Source organism: Aquarana catesbeiana, linkage group LG06 (assembly GCF_042186555.1).
Source record: "Aquarana catesbeiana isolate 2022-GZ linkage group LG06, ASM4218655v1, whole genome shotgun sequence".
Classification (NCBI taxonomy): domain Eukaryota; kingdom Metazoa; phylum Chordata; class Amphibia; order Anura; family Ranidae; genus Aquarana; species Aquarana catesbeiana.
Window position 1 is genome coordinate 374066951 of NC_133329.1, and position 15960 is coordinate 374082910.

The window sequence follows — 15960 nt, forward strand, 5'->3', positions numbered from 1 at the left end:
CTCAGTATAAATACAGCTGTTCTGTGACATCCTCGGAGGTTTGTTAGAGAACCTTAGTGAACAAACAGCATCATGAAGGCCAAGGAACACACCAGACAGATAAAGTTGTGGAGAAGTTTAAAGCAGAGTTAGGTTATAAAAAATATCCCAAGCTTTGAACATCTCACGGAGCACTGTTCAATCCATCATCCGAAAATGGAAAGCGTATGGCACAACTGCAAACCCACCAAGATATGGCCATCCACCTAAACTGACAGGCTGGGCAAGGAGAGCATTAACCACATGCCGACCAGCGCACAACGATGTACGTCGGCATAATGGCACGGCTGGTGCCATTACGTCCCCTTTAAATCGCGGGATTGTGGGTATGCACGCGCCGCCGCGAACTCCGTGACCGCGTCCGCAGGTCCCGCGGACTCGATGTCCGCCGGGGGCCCGCTATCATGTCACGGAGCGGCAGAACGGGGAAATGCCTATGTAGCAAGGCATTTCATTGTTCTGCCTAGTGACATGACAGGGAGCTACTGCTCCCTGTCATGGGGAGCAGTGATCGCTGTCATGTCAGTGGTAGCCCATCCCCCCACTGTTAGAATCACTCCCTAGGACACACTTAACCCCTTGGTCGTTCCCCTAGTGTTTAACCCCTTCCTTGCCAGTGTCATTTACACAGTAATCAGTGCATTTTTATAGCACTGATTGCTGTATAAATGACAATGGTCCCAAAATAGTGTCAAATGTGTCCGCTATAATGTCGCAGTCACAATAAAAATCACAGATTGCCGCCATTACTAATAAAAAAATAAATAAATAATAAAAATGCCATAAATCTATCCCCTATTTTGTAGACACTATAACTTTTGCGCAAACCAAGCTTATTGTGATTTTTTTTTTTTTTTACCAAAAATATGTAGAAGAATACATATCAGCCTAAACTGAGAAACCGCAGAGGTGATCAAATAGCACCAAAAGAAGGCTCTATTTGTGGGGGAAAAAAGGACGTCAATTTTATTTGGGTGCAATGTCGCACGACCTCGCAATTGTCAGTTAAAGCGACGCAGTGCCGTATAGCAAAAAGTGCTCTGGTCAGGAAGGGGGTAAGTCCTTCAGGGGCTGAAGTGGTTAATCAGAGAAGCAGCCAAGAGGCCCATGGTAACTCTGGAGGAGCTGCAGAGATCCACAGCTCAGGTGGGAGAATCTGTCCACAGGACAACTATTAGTCGCGCTACTCCACAAACCTGGCCTTTATGGAAGGGTGGCAAGAAGAAAGCTATTGTTGAAAAAAAACAATAAGAAGTCCTGTTTGCAGTTCTTCCACTTGTGGGGGGCACAGCAAATATGTGGAAGAAGGTGCTCTGGTCAGATGAGACCAAAATTGAACTTTTTGGCCTAAAAGCAAAACGCTATGTGTGGCGGAAAACTAACACTGCACATCACCCTGAACACACCATTCCCACCTTGAAACATGGTGGTGGCAGCATCATGTTGTGGGAATGCTTTTCTTCAGCAGAGACAGGGAAAATGGATGGAGCCAAATACGGGGCAATCTTAGAGGAAAATCTGTTAGAGTCTACAAAAGACTTGAGACTGGGGCGGAGGTTCACCTTCCAGCAGGACAACGACCCTAAAGATACAACCAGAGCTACACTGGAATGGTTTAGATCAAAGCATATTCATTTGTTAGAATGGCCCAGTCAAAGTCCAGACCAAAATCCAATTGAGAATCTGTGGAAAGACTTGAATATTACTGTTCACAGATGCTCTTTATCCAATCTGACAGAGCTTGAGCTATTTTGCAAAGTAGAATGGGCAAAAATGTCTATCAGTAGATTTGCAAAGCTGGTAGAGACATCCCTAAAAAGACTTGCAGCTGTAATTGCAGCGAAAGGAGGTTCTACAAAGTATTGGGGGTTGAATACAAAAATACAAACACACTTTTCACATATTTATTTGTTAAAAACTTTGAAAACCCATTTATCATTTTCCTTCCACTTCACATTTATGTGCCACTTTGTGTAGGTCTATCACATAAAATCCCAATAAAATACATTTAAATTTTTGGTTGTAACATGACAAAATGTGGAAAATTTCAAGGGGTATGAATACTTTTTCAAGGCACTGTATATCACTCTGTGTGTAACGCATCTATATAAAATGAGTTTCACTTTTTGAATTGAATTACTGAAATAAATGAAATTTTTGATGATATTCTAATTTTATGAGATGCACCTGTATATAAAATTGTATTATATTCCATTTTTTTAAAATATGAATTTGAATGGATATGAATGAATTTTTGCCCATTATCGGCACCTTTTCAGCCGATAGGCTGTGCTTTGACACTGTACAGTTTTTGAAGCGCTTTTGCAGCTGACGAAGTCCTATTGGACGTAACGCATACGGGGGGAGGAGCTATACTCGGATGACGTCACCTGTTGCTATCCTGTGAGACGGACTTCACACTGTTTTATGTTTTCAGAGCCGTTTATGATCGTTTTAAATGTGAGAAGGTATTTTTCGTTTTATTAAAGCCTGGATTAGTCCAGACTGAGAGCACTTAGATCTTCCTTTATTTACATGTACCTGTGGGATCCTTGGGAGATCGTAGTCTGCTGCATTGGCTATAATTTCCCCCTAAGGGGACATGCGCTATTGACTCCCTGTTAGCTCAGGAGTCCATTGATTAAGGTAAGCGAGCAAGCATCTCAGTGGTGGCAGGAGTGTCACGCATATCATGCGTCTTTGGATTCCTGTCTTCACATGGATCCCTCTTGCTGCTGTCTGGGCTTTGTGGTTCATCTTATGAAACTGTTTGAACTTCCTTTATAATGCCTGTGGAATTCTGATTGGACTTTTTTTGCCTTGTGCTTCCTTTTACCTTTGATTGTATTTGAGGTTTTGTGATTACCTTTCAGTGTTCAGCTGGCACTTTATTGATTTATTTGTTTTTTATGTGTTTGCTCTGGTTTCATTTTTTTCTTTATATTATATACTTTAGAATAATTTCTCCCCACTTGTTAATACCCATTGTGATATAATGCCAAATATCTAAATTTCTCTACCAATAAATACATTTCCATGTGTATATTTATAAAGTGTATCGGTGGCTTTTTAACTAAGAGGAGGCCGGGGTTGTCCTTTTTACTGGTTGTTTTCAGCTGTGCTTAGGTAATTTTTATTGTGCTTCACGCTCTTCCCAGGAGAGGGTCTGAGTGGTCCTCGCCGGTTACTACATATTCCATGATAAATTCTTCATTACTGCCATCTTGTATTATTTAGTATAACAAGCACATGACAGTATGGGAGTTGAGAGGAAGTTTAGTCTTTGATGTAATCATCTCCATACGTGTGTCTCATGGCTTATATTGTTATGCTTTATGGTAAATAAAATGGATATGCTGTGCAGACAGGCTAAAGAGAGCTCTATGAATTAAAGAGCTGAAATACAACCCCACTTCCAAAAAAGTTGGGATGCTGTAAAATTTACATAAAATCAGCAATGGTTTGCAAATCTTATAAACCCATATCTTATTGACAATGGAAAACATATTTCATTTCAACTGCATATTGCACAAAAAAACGCAGCTCCCCATTGAGATGCATTTAAAATGCGGCAAAAACGCACCCCTTGTTGCATTTTTGGAGCCATACTGTATGACCTATGAAAAACACACCATAAACATGGTAAAATGGTGGCAAAATTTTCAGCAACCACTATTGCTATCTATTTTTCTATCGACAAAGTGCCCATAACCCTATTTTCGGGCCATATATAGGTGCATCCCTAATTTTTAGCCCCCCCCCCCCCCCCCCAGTAGCACAACCCCCATTCACACTTTTACGCCTGGCTATGCAGAATACAATTCTTTCTGCTTGTTCACACTTGTATACTCTCTCACCCTACGCTCAAAAAAGTACCTGAGCTTTTTTCTTGAGCATTTTCAGACATTTTTGATCCCATAGACTTCAAAGAGAAGTTTAAACGGAGAAAATTTACCATTTTAAGAAAAAAAATAAGGTCATTTTGAAATGGAAGGCAGCAACACATTTAAAAAAAGTTGGGACAGGGCAACAAAAATACTGCATGACAAAGTAAGTGGTACAAGCAAGGAAGAGCTGGAAGAACATTTTAGAGAGTCTCAGAGAGTTGGAGTGTCTCAGAAGTAAAGATGGGCATAGGTTCACAAATCTGTGAAAAGCTGCAACAAACAATTGTCTAACAATTCCAGAAAAATGTTCTTCAACGTAAAATTGCAAACACTTTAATCATCTACAGTACATAATATGATCAAAAGATTCAGAGAATCTGGACAAATCTCTCCTGCTCCAGGGACAAGGCCGAAATGCAATATTGGATGCTCGTGATCATCGGCCCTCAGATGGCGCTGCATTAAAAACAGGCACGGCACTCTACCAGACCTGCCACCTGCCCACACCGCCAAATACACTGTAGAAGGCACTGAGATGGTCTCGGCCGGCTCCGGTTCTGAGTTGAGCATCACAGCAATATTTTTTACTGGCAACCTTTTCCTGTCACTGCGATTTACTGGCAGGAGAAAATTGCCAGTTTTTTACTGTCTGCCAGTAAAAATAGTGACAGTTGGCAGCATTGTGCATCAGCGATGGACACATGGCTTCCGTTTCAGGTGAGTGATAAAGGGGTTAAAAAAAATACAGTTGAGAATGGGTGTGAATGGTATGGGAGCTGAGTGGGTAGGAGGGATAGGTGGGGGTTTATGTTTGCTTAGAAATGGGCTTTGATTTCTACAGCTGTAGGGCATATTTCTGGCATTCAATTTTACAAACAAATTTGCCTATGAAATTCCTACTGCCACTTGACGAGGACTGCCATTAGAAAGATAAATTGTAGTGTGACTCTCCCTCAATGTTTACTACTTGATGTTGAATAAAAAACTTGGGAAGTCCACCTGCGAGAGACTGGCGCCTTCATTTCGCCCTTGTGGGAATAGCAGAGACACAAGCGACTGCTCTGATTTCTTACCTCTGAACTCTATAAACATTGAATGAGGGGCCTCGGTGGTGTTGTATAGAGGAGGTTGAACCAATGCTGTTTTTGTCCAAAGTAGATGTCCCCTTTAAATTCTGTAATTTAATTCTCTTCTTGGTAAAATAGGAAATGTTTGTCTGTACACCCTAATGCTGAATGTTTATTTGCAGTCTAGTCGCTGACACCGTGGTATTTAATTCTGCCTTCAACATGGAGTCTTTCCTGACCTCTATCGGCACTTTCCTGAAGATGATACCAGACCATCGACCACGAGATCTGGACCGGATTATTAGGCCCAAGTGTTGTGTCATTCACTTTCCAATCCAGTTTCCTGACGTCAGCCGGTAATGTATTTTCATGCTCATTTTTTTGCAGTTCTTATGTCAAGACCATATCCATTTATTTTCTTCTCCTGCTAAGTAAAGCCTAGTACACATGATGAGAATATCAGAGGAATGGTCATCCTTTCTTTTTTTTGCATGCTAGTCTCATATCGAAAACGAATAGGTTACTAAAGTTACAAAAATTCGAACTAACTGCCCTAACGCTGTTTAGTGTCACAAGTGATACCAGTACAGTGATCAGTGAAAAAACTGAAAACTGTACTTGGTGACACAGTGACAGCAAGTGAATGGGTTAACAGGGGGATCAGGGAGTGATCAAAGGGTTAAAAATGTGCCTATGTGTACTGGTGTCAGTGTAGTGTTGGTGTACTCACAGTAGATGTCTTCTCCTCTCAAGCTGGAACCGAAAAGGGCTCCATGAGGGGAGATGACATCACTTCCTCTGCCTGTGTTTACATTACACAGGCAAAGAACAGTCTCTCTTTCGCCAGAACCTATCAACAGGTCCAGGCCAAAAATTACTGGCCTGGGCCTGTGGATCGATCGGTTCTGCGCTTGCTCCCCCTACTCATACATGCAACCGACGTACACCTACGGCGATTTGCACAGCCGAGCCAACCTGCCGCAGCTGGTTGGCAACTGGTTAATAAAATACACAACAAAAAATGTTTTTTTACTTGACAGGTTGCTTTAAACTGACTTCATCTGCAGATCAAGTTAATCCTTTTGATCTGTAGATGAAAAAATAGAAAGATACAAAAAAAAAAAGAAACAATGTTTCTTTTTATCTTAGTGTTTCAGCAGCTGGGCAATGTTGTTGATAAACATTGGCTGCTTTTTTTTTTTTTGCTTTTTTTGACAGCTCCGATTGCCGGACTTTTTAACACTTCAGTTGTCAACAGGGGAACTCCAGTGACAGCTGAATGAGTCATCGGTTATTAAGGACGTGGCGCCCCCGCTCCTTAACAACCGATAATTGCCATTTTTTTTTTTTTTTAACATTACAAGGACCGAGCCTGAAAGTATCGGTTTCAGGTATCAATGCATTGGGACGAGTACCGATACTTGTGCAAATGCTTGGTATTGGTGCAACCCTAGTTTTTTATATACAGCATATTGGATTTGCCTTATGTATGGTGATGTCTGCATTGTTGGGTTGGCTTGTGTGGTCACTATATTTTATTCATATAAGTTTTCATACCACTGTAGATTTTGCAAACAAAATTATATAAAAGCTACCGTATATACTCAAGTATAAGCCGAGTTTTTCAGCACATTTTTTTGTGCTGAAAATTCCCCCCTCGGCTTATACTCAAGTCAAGCACTTTTCTACAGCAGAGAGTGACATTTTCCGAACCGAATTTGGTGCTAGGAACATCAACTTTGGATATGTTGTAGTGCTAGTTCCACTGGGTTTGCACACCAAAGTGGGGTTCCTAGCACCAAGTGGCCCCAAGATACGGGGCCCCAAAGTCGGTCAACTGTGTCCATCTGCAGCAATGTAATTTCGGTACCCTTTGGGTCCAGAGACCCCAAATTTTGGCTGCAGCTAGGGGGCATCTAGGAACCCTTAACTACCGAGTTTGAAGTTCAGGGGACCTATGGCTGCAAATGGGCACAGTGAGGCTGCAAATGGGCATTGTTGACCCCCTTTTCCACTAACAGTAGCTGCACATTTCTCACCCTAGGCTTATACTCGAGTCAATAAGTTTTCACAGTTTTTTGTGGTAAAATTAGGTGCCTCGCCTTATATTCGGGTCGGCTTATACTCAAGTATATACGGTATTTGTATGTGCTAACTTTACATACATTTTTTGGTTTCTGTTTGCTGTGCACATATCACCAGTAAAATCTGAAAATTTGAATAGGGCCAGAGGAACAAAGCAAGGTGAGGAATCGTGAACGATGGGGATCAGTTATCAAATATGATAAAAAAGAAATAATAAATAAGATGATTTGCCACAGATAGCCGACATGAAAAAAAAAAAAAGGTAAATGTACACACAGAAAAATTCTAATGACCTTGTCCAATGATTGTGTGCACTACGTGAATAGCCCCTGAGTTCATTTAGTTAACGGATTGCACCGCGCCTCTGTAACTAGCTGAGTGGAAATTGAGACGAGAAAGGTTAAGGGATTGCTGTGGCCAAACAGAGATTTATAAAGCCAGCTCTTAGCCCTGAGTGTTTTTGAGTTATTTTCAAATGGTAATTTGCTTTATCCAAACCAAACGCATATAGTGTAAGTAAGTGATTATTTGCATGACTGACAATCATTTCCCTGCCTGCAGTCTTTTTAAAATGCATAATTTTGCAGAGATGCAAAATAAAGTAGAAAAAAAAAATTCTCAAGGCTAAAAGAAGTTAGGTGATTTATTTTGTGCTACGTCTGACCTCTAATTTTTTTTCTCCTTTCTCCTTAACCCTTTTTTGTGTTTGAAAATTCTATCCAGCTTCTCTTTTTATTTACCATGGTCTTCAATGTATTTCTGTTTTTGGCAACTGTAGGACTCTGTCCAGTGTTTTCATGGTCTGTATGGCAAAGGTTCATTGCTGCTGAATAAAGGAACTGACAGAACTGCAGCCATATTAGCGTTGTTTATTATCTCTCTGCCGTTGGCACTTTACAGGTTGTCATATTTTCATAGTTTCCATGTATGTTGTAACACAAACAATCAGTGTCGCCATTCAGACCTATGATTAGAGATATCTCCAAAGAATTTAAACCAAATCATTCAAGCCTAAGAGCCAGCAAAAGTCGGCTGTTTTCAAAACTGATGATGATTAAGGTGGACAGATTTATTCAGTTTGTGTCTCCGTCCTCTCTAACAGGCTTGCAGTGAGGTAATACGTTTGGGAGGGGAGGTGTGAACGACCCCTTGGGCTTTTTATCAGTAGGGCAGAACTCAAAATTCTGATAGCAATATTCCTCCACTGGAGTTTCTGAGAGACTCAAGAGGCCAGCATATTATTTCTTCACACAGTCCAATACTAGAGCCTCTTTTGGCCGTGCAGGTTCTGGCAGTGGATTAGTGAATGGGGAGGGAGAGGGTTTGCGAATATAGACTGTCCAAAAAAGTGGCATCCACCAAAAACCTATACTTAGCCTTTGCGGTAAGGTGCACATGGAAGGGCGATACACATCATAAACAAACAAAGATTTCCCAACACACTCACCAGCTAGCCTGCAAAAAACAATTTGACCCTGTCTAACAATTCACGTTAAAAACAGAAGGTTTTCTTTGCACAAATTTACAAATATATGTGTAAGCCCCAGCATCTACAACAAGGCTCCTCTGGTCCTAACTTTATCATTTTCAGAGTCTCCCAAGTTGGAGCACATATAGCAGTGAATAAATTAAAGGGGTTGTAAAGGTTAATTTTTTTTTTAAATAACAAACATGTTACAAACATGCTTTGCACAGAGGGGCCCCGATCCTCCTCCTCTGGGATCCCCCAACGGCGCTCCTGGCTCCTCCGCTTCTCTGTGCCCCCATGGAGCGCCGCATTCCCCGGGGGCTCTCGTGCGGGCGCGGTACCGAGTCCGGCTGCTGCGTCTATTGACACAGACAGCAGGACTCGGCCTTGCCCCCCGGCTCCCGTATCACTGGTTTTGATTGACAGCAGCGGGAGCCAATGCTCCTGCTGCTATCAATCCAGCCAATGAGGACCCGAGACAGTGGCTGGAGCTGCTTTGCTCGTCCCCGTCACTGGAACGATCTGGTTCAGGTAAGTAAAAGGGGGGCTCTGGGGGGGCTGCTGCACTGCAAAAGGTTTTTCACCTTAATGCATACAATGCATTAAGGTGAAAAACCTTGAGGGTTTACAACCCCTTTAAGGGCAAGTTTGCCTGGAGGGAGCCCACCCCTCCTTAAAAGCACAGGGACACACAGGATGCCCAGCAAGAACACAATGGCAGCTGAAGGTATCAAGTGCGTTTGTGTATCATTCAACCAACTGTGTAAAAAAAGTGGCAACCACGCCAACCTATAACCAGCCTTTGCCGTAAGCTGCACATGGAAGGACAACGCATTAAAGAGAAAATTCACATCACAAGCAAAGATTTCCCAGCACACTTACTAGCCAGCCTGCAAAACAACCAAACTTACCCTGTCTAACAATTCAAAACAGAGGGATTTGTTTGGACACATTTGCAAATATATGCGTAAGCCGATATAGACAACAGTCGGGGCCTGCTATATAACCTGTTTACAGGACCAGCCAGGTGCGCCCTAAGGATCACTGGTTAGAAAAGGTTCAAGTGGTAGTTATATTTCTAGGTCCTAGCTCCTAATACTTTCCCAGCCTTGCTAAACCTTATTGTTAATTTGAAACTTCATTTAACTGTATGTGCTGGGAATGCCATGTACTTCCTTGGCTTAAAGGAGTTGTAAAGGCAGAAGCTTGCCTCCCCAGCACCCCTAATACTTACCTGAGCCCTATCTCTCTTCAGCGATGTCCACGAGAGTCTTAGCCATCCGGGACTCTCCTCCTGATTGGCTGAGACACAGCAACAGCGTATTTGGCTCCCACGGCTGTCAATTAATGTCAGTTAGCCAATCAGAAGAGAGACAGGGCCGTGTCGGGGCTCCATGTCTGAACGGACACAGGGAGCTGTGACTCGGCTTGGGTGCCCCCATAGCAAGCTGCTTGCTGTGGGGGCACTCGACAGGCGGGAGGGGCCATTAGCAGCGAAGAGGGACCCGAGAAGAGGAGGACCTGGGCTGCTCTGTGCAAAACCAACTGCACAGAGGAAGTAAGTATAACATGTGTGTTGTTATTATTTTTTTTGAACAAGACTTTACAATCACTTTAAAGAATATCTACACCCAAGAACAAAAATTTAATATATTGTAGCTTAGCATTTGTTACATGTGGTGGTTGCTTTAAATATAGTTTTCAAGAACATTTTTATCAGGTACATAAAACTTAAACAAATGGCCTTCACGCAACACTAAAACTAGCTGATTTTGCCAGAAAATCTGTATCCTTGTCACTTCCTGTAAATTGAACCAAATTCACACACAGTGTTACCTTCCTTTTTAGCTATAGTATCTTCTGTGAACTACAAGTTCCTGTCCCAGCTTGTAATATAATGAAAGGAGGAAGATGTGTGTGACGGACCGCTTAGCACCCCGCTTGGGTGTTTCCGCCAAGATAGCTTCTTCCACTCTGGAACCAGGTAATATAGCTGGGCATTGTACCTAAGAACTAGATGACACTAGCTTTGGTGCAAACTAGAACTCACTTTATTGTAAACTCACACAGAATATATACAGCAGAAAAATCAGATATGAGCTTGATTACATTATTTTAAACAATGCAAAACTTTAAACAGCAGTCTAATCATCAGTACATCTAATGAACAGCTAAGATAAACACATAAACATCCCACAATGGTTCATTAACAAGTTAAAGGGGATACAATGCTAGTCGCATCTCCAAGAAGATTAGCAGACAGACAGAAGCAATAGATGACTCAATTAACAATGGGGATTCACACCTAGGAGGCAAACAATGAGGGGGGGGGGGGGTAAAGCAGTCTTTGCTGGTTTGGGCACAGAGTTCCCAAATATGTATCCAGGTACTAGGTTCCCAGAATCTGTGTGCTTTGGGGAGACATGGATCTGAATCCAAAGCAAAACCATTCTAAAGGTCCCCCAGGCACACACCTTCCAAAGGATAGAGCCTCCACAAAAGCGAGGGCCCACAGTCAGTAGGCAAGAGGCTACCCTGCAGTCCTCTCCAAAAGCCCCTGGCCTGGTTGGGTCTGTCACATTGTGCTTGTAGTCCAAATCAGGAGAGCAGCTTGGCCTCTCTCCATATATACAATGGAGTAAGTGAGCATAGCTAAGCAGAGATAAGAAATCTGTTATTTGCAGGATTTCCAGGTTAAAATAAATGAAAAGAAAATGCAGCCACCTCATCCAAGGACCAGTAACATGCAATATGTTACATTTTTGTTTTTGGGTTTAAATCAACTTTAATTAACCCTACCCTTGTACTAGAATCTGGTACAAGGTTTCCGTTGGCTAAGCTTTATGTGCTGTAACCAATTTGTATCATCTAACAGGACTTGTAGAGGTAAGGTAGACCTATACTCCAGTGTTCAGGTCATTTCATTCTTCCTTTCAGCATAAATTATAAGAACCTGCAAGACTTGCAATGGAGCCATCATTTTTATCAAACTGTACTCCTTTATGAGTCACAGACCTCAAACAAACTGTGCAGTCAGTGAAGGATCAGGACATGGTCCCTGACCTCTTTCTAAAAATACTAGATGCTTGGCTATTTTTATATGATGCCTACAGTTTGCGCAGTGCTTTGCAAAACAAAGGTGGACAATACAGTTGCAATGCATATCAGTACAAGAGGATTAGGTGGACCCTGCTCTTGAGAGCTTACAACCTAAACAGAGGGGCAAATGATTAAAACATGAATACCTTTAAGAGATGAGCTCATGGAGAAAGACGAAGCTCAGTTTTGAGGTGGGATATTCTTTCTTCTGAAGAGATGAGTTTTCAGGGATTACCCAAAGGCAGACAGAGTAGGAGATAGTTGGACAAATTGGGGTAGGGAGCTCCAGAGGTTAGGAGTGGCTCTGGATAAGTCCTGAAGGCAAGCCTGAGAGGCAGTGATGAGGGAAAGAGATAGCAGGAGAAATTGGGAAGAACTAACGTAGAACAAGCTTGCAAATAAGGAAACTTTTTAGGTAACTCCTTGTTCTGGGTTCATGACTTAAAAAGCAAGATGGCCAGCATAAGAATCAAGAAACAAGAATTTGTTAAATAAAAGCTTTTTTTTTTGCTGGTATTTGATCACCACTGGGTTTTTCATTTTTTAGTATATAAACAAAAAAAGACAGAACATTTTTCTACTTTCTGTTTTAAATCATATCCAATAAAAAGAAAATTAAGTTTCTTTCTAAATTTAGGCCAAAATGTATTCTGCTACATGTCTTTGGTAAAAAAACAAAAAAAAAAAAAAAATCCCAATAAGTGCATATTGATCGGTTTGTCCAAAAGTTATAGCATCTACAAACTATGGTGTATATATACTGAAATATACGCAGCTCTAGACGCTGTACTGCAATGGCGGTGATCACCGACGTATAGTGTGGCAGGCAATCTGGTGCTAACAGACACTATCTGGGAGGGTCACTAAGGCTGGCCATATACTGAGCGAGCTTTTGAAAATGGGGAAATTTGCTCGATTCCCCATCAACACAGACAGTGTTTACAGAAGAATCCCTCCTGGCGAGAAATGATCTTCTTCCGGCTGTGGGGTGAAGCCGTCCCTGCTGGGAGAAGACAGTGATTATCACTAGCGGCTATAGCAGCCACTTGCGATAATTGCAAGCAAATCCGGCAGGCTGGTTGTAGCAAAAGTTGATTGATCGATCAACTTGGTACATTCAGCCTGCCCCCTAATGGTTATAATCTCGGCCGGTTCCTGCTGAACTGGCTGAGATTCGAACCGTGTATGGCTGGCCTAACTGACACTGCCTTCGCTAGTGACAGTAATCAGTGATAATACTGTACAATGACACCACACTATTGGCACTGGCTGGGAAGGGGTTAACATCTAGGGGCAATCAAGGGGTTAACTGTGTGCCTAACAATGTGTACTGTGTGTATTGTGTGCTGCTTTTACTTTACTATTTGTTTTTGTTTTCTTCTCCCTGCTTTTCAGGTAGAAGAAACAGCCAGATCACTGTTAACAGTACACAGAGTTCTGTGTGTTTGTAAACTCTGTGTGTAATTGGACACAGGCGATCAGCTGACTTCAGACAAAATCATAGGCTAAAATCAGCTTCCAAATTCGTGCTGTGTCCAATCACACTATGGGTCGGCAGGGAATGTGTGCATGTGCGCCCCAAACCCGGTACATTGTACAGCCTGCCTGTGCCGCCCGTCCGCAGTAAAACTTCTGTGGGTGGGCAGTAAGAGGTTAAAGAGACTCTATCACTAGGGGAAAGGGGGTGACCACTGTTGCAGGTATGAAGTATAGGCACAAAAAATGCAAAGTTCCGACACTTGTCGGTAGTGTTGGAGCTTGCACCTAAGTCTTGCCTCCACATTTTCCTGTTGGCTCCTATGATGGACAGCATCACTGACAAACAGAAATGCACAGGAGGCAGGAAGGGGCAGGCAAGCTTTGGCACTCTCAAGAAGTACCAAAGCTTTGCCTGTCAAAAATGGTTTCAAATTTAGCCATGACGGGACGCATTAGGGGGTTGCTATAGATATGTGCACCCCTGTCATACTTTTTGCAGCGACAGAGTCTCTAGGCTTCATCATTATATTGTATCGCCTAATGCTGCGTACACACGATCGGACTTCTCGTCCGAAAAAGATATGACGGCTTTTCCGATGGTATTCCGCTCAAGTTTGCCTTGCATACACACGGTCACGCAAAAGTTCGCTGAAACTATGACCGTCTAGAACGCGATGACGTACAACACTACGACGAGCCGAGAAAATGAAGTTCAATGCTTCCGAGCATGCGTCGAATTGTTTCCGAGCATGCGTAGGAATTTTGCACGTCAGAATTGCCGCAGACGATCGCATTTTCGGATAGGAGTTTTTCCCAACGGAAAAATTGAGAACATGCTCTCAATCTTTTGCTGGCTGGAATTCAGCCAGCAAAAGTCCGATGGAGCATACACACGATCGCATTTTCCGACGAAAAACTCTCATTGGTCTTTTGCGGTCCGAAATTCCGATCGTGTGTATGCGGCACTACAGTTCTTTTCTGACTTGAGGATTCAGAGAGGCTTGAAAAAAAAGATAAACTGTTTATGCAGACGAAACAGGTACAATGAGCAGAAAGAGATTAATGCATTGTGATGCTGTGAAAACTCCAACAAGGAAAATGCCTTTGTTGATATGGCAACAAAAGTTTTCTGTTTGGACAGCACCGACCAAAGTGGCGTTCTGTAAAGACATCCAGTGTAAAAAAGCGCATCAAATTCCATCCGTCATCCAGATCCATCCTGGAATATAATATCGCTGCAGTCGTTCGGCGGCTAGTTGGAGAGTTATTGTGAATATTTAATGGGCACAGAAAATTGTTCCAGTTACTGATCTGCTATTTTACAATACACCTTTTGCATTTTTTAGAAGCCGGAGAACAATACAACCACAAACGCTTGTCTCCTCTGGCGTTCCTTAATCCATGCCCGGGTAATGGAAAAGCCGTGTTCAAAAAAAACGCAGAGGAAAGGAGGTTTTTTTTTTTTTTAACATGTTATTTTTCTGAAAACACGATGGTGAAGAAATGTGAAAAAAAAAAATACATGCTAACCTCATTCTCGGCAGCCTGTTTCCGGATCAGAATAGAGAAGGAAAGTCTAATCCTCCTGTATTGCCGCACAATAGCGATGGAGTTTGTATTATTTAAAGGCTTAAGTGCCGCACTGAGTAGATGTGGCACTTAACTGTTTACAAGGAGGTACTTGAAATCATACACTGCAGCCTTTCTCAAGGCCTTGTGTAAGTGGCCTTGTAAAATCTTTTCTTATATCTCTTGTCCTCTTTTGTTCTGGGTTGTCATGTAGATTACATTATACCTGCCCTTTTAGTAATTACCTCAAAGAAAAACTTCTTTTTTGTATGAGCCATTTTGTAGTTTAAAGATCAACTAAATACACAGTCAAAATGCATATACAGTGTATGGGCGGTTTACATGTGCAAGGGTTTGTATTTCTGTCTATACAGTCCTAAGATTAAAGTCGGCCGTAGACGGTTCGAATCTCGGCCGGGTCAGCAGGGACAGGCCGATATTGGAACCATATATGGGCAGGCTGATTGTACCCAAGTTGATCAATCAATCAACTTGGGTACAACCAGCCTGTCGGACTTTTCATGCAATTATTGGCAGCGTCTATAGCCACTAGCAATAATCACTGTGTGTTCTCCCAGCCAAGACGGCTCCCTCCGCCTTCACTCCCCCCCATCCCTGCCGGGAGAACACAGCAGCTTCGTGGGATTGATTCCCCTGTCGACACTGATTGTGTCAGCACACTAATAGCCACTGTACTAACAATACGATGTTAGTACAGCGATCTCCCCTGCTTAGCTATTGTGTTCTGACAGGGATAGCGATCTCCACCCCGCCAGAACACTCTGGTCAGCGCTCTCAGCCATTGGCTGAGAGCGCTGATCGGGAGCCCAGTGGATGCTGCTTTTCCAGCATGCTCATCCGACCTTCTGTCAGACCGGCTGCCATACACAGGGGCCAAATGTCGGACAGTTTTTATTGAGCCGGTCAATGTCGCCCGACATTCGGCTCGTGAGTTTCAGGCTTAAAGTGGCGTTCCAGCCTGTAAAAAAATCAAAGTCAGCAGCTACAAATACTGTAGCTGCTAACTTTTAATATAAGGACACTTACCTGTCCAGGGATGCTTGGATGTCGGCACTCCAAGTTGATTCATCCATCAGCTTTGGGTGCAGGCACCTGCATTGAAAGTAAGGGAAACTGGCAGTGAGGGCTTCAGGCTTCATAGCCAGTTTTCTACTGCGAGTGAGGATGTTCTTCGCACTAATATGAGTAAATAAAATAAATGTCTTAAAAGTAAAAAAGTGTGTGATAATAAGTGTAAAAACTGCAG

The 15960-nt window shown here is 42.6% G+C and overlaps 1 protein-coding gene across 6 annotated transcripts in view; it reads left to right on the forward strand.

Moving 5' to 3' along the window:
- The window catches only part of GTDC1 (glycosyltransferase like domain containing 1), a 465360-nt gene that overhangs the window by 100224 nt on the left and 349176 nt on the right, over positions 1-15960 (forward strand). For all 6 annotated transcript variants that reach the window (XM_073634225.1, XM_073634224.1, XM_073634226.1 and 3 more), the window contains exon 4: positions 5176-5349. In XM_073634225.1, the coding sequence (XP_073490326.1) occupies positions 5176-5349 (174 nt within the window). The remainder of the gene's footprint in view (positions 1-5175; positions 5350-15960) is intronic.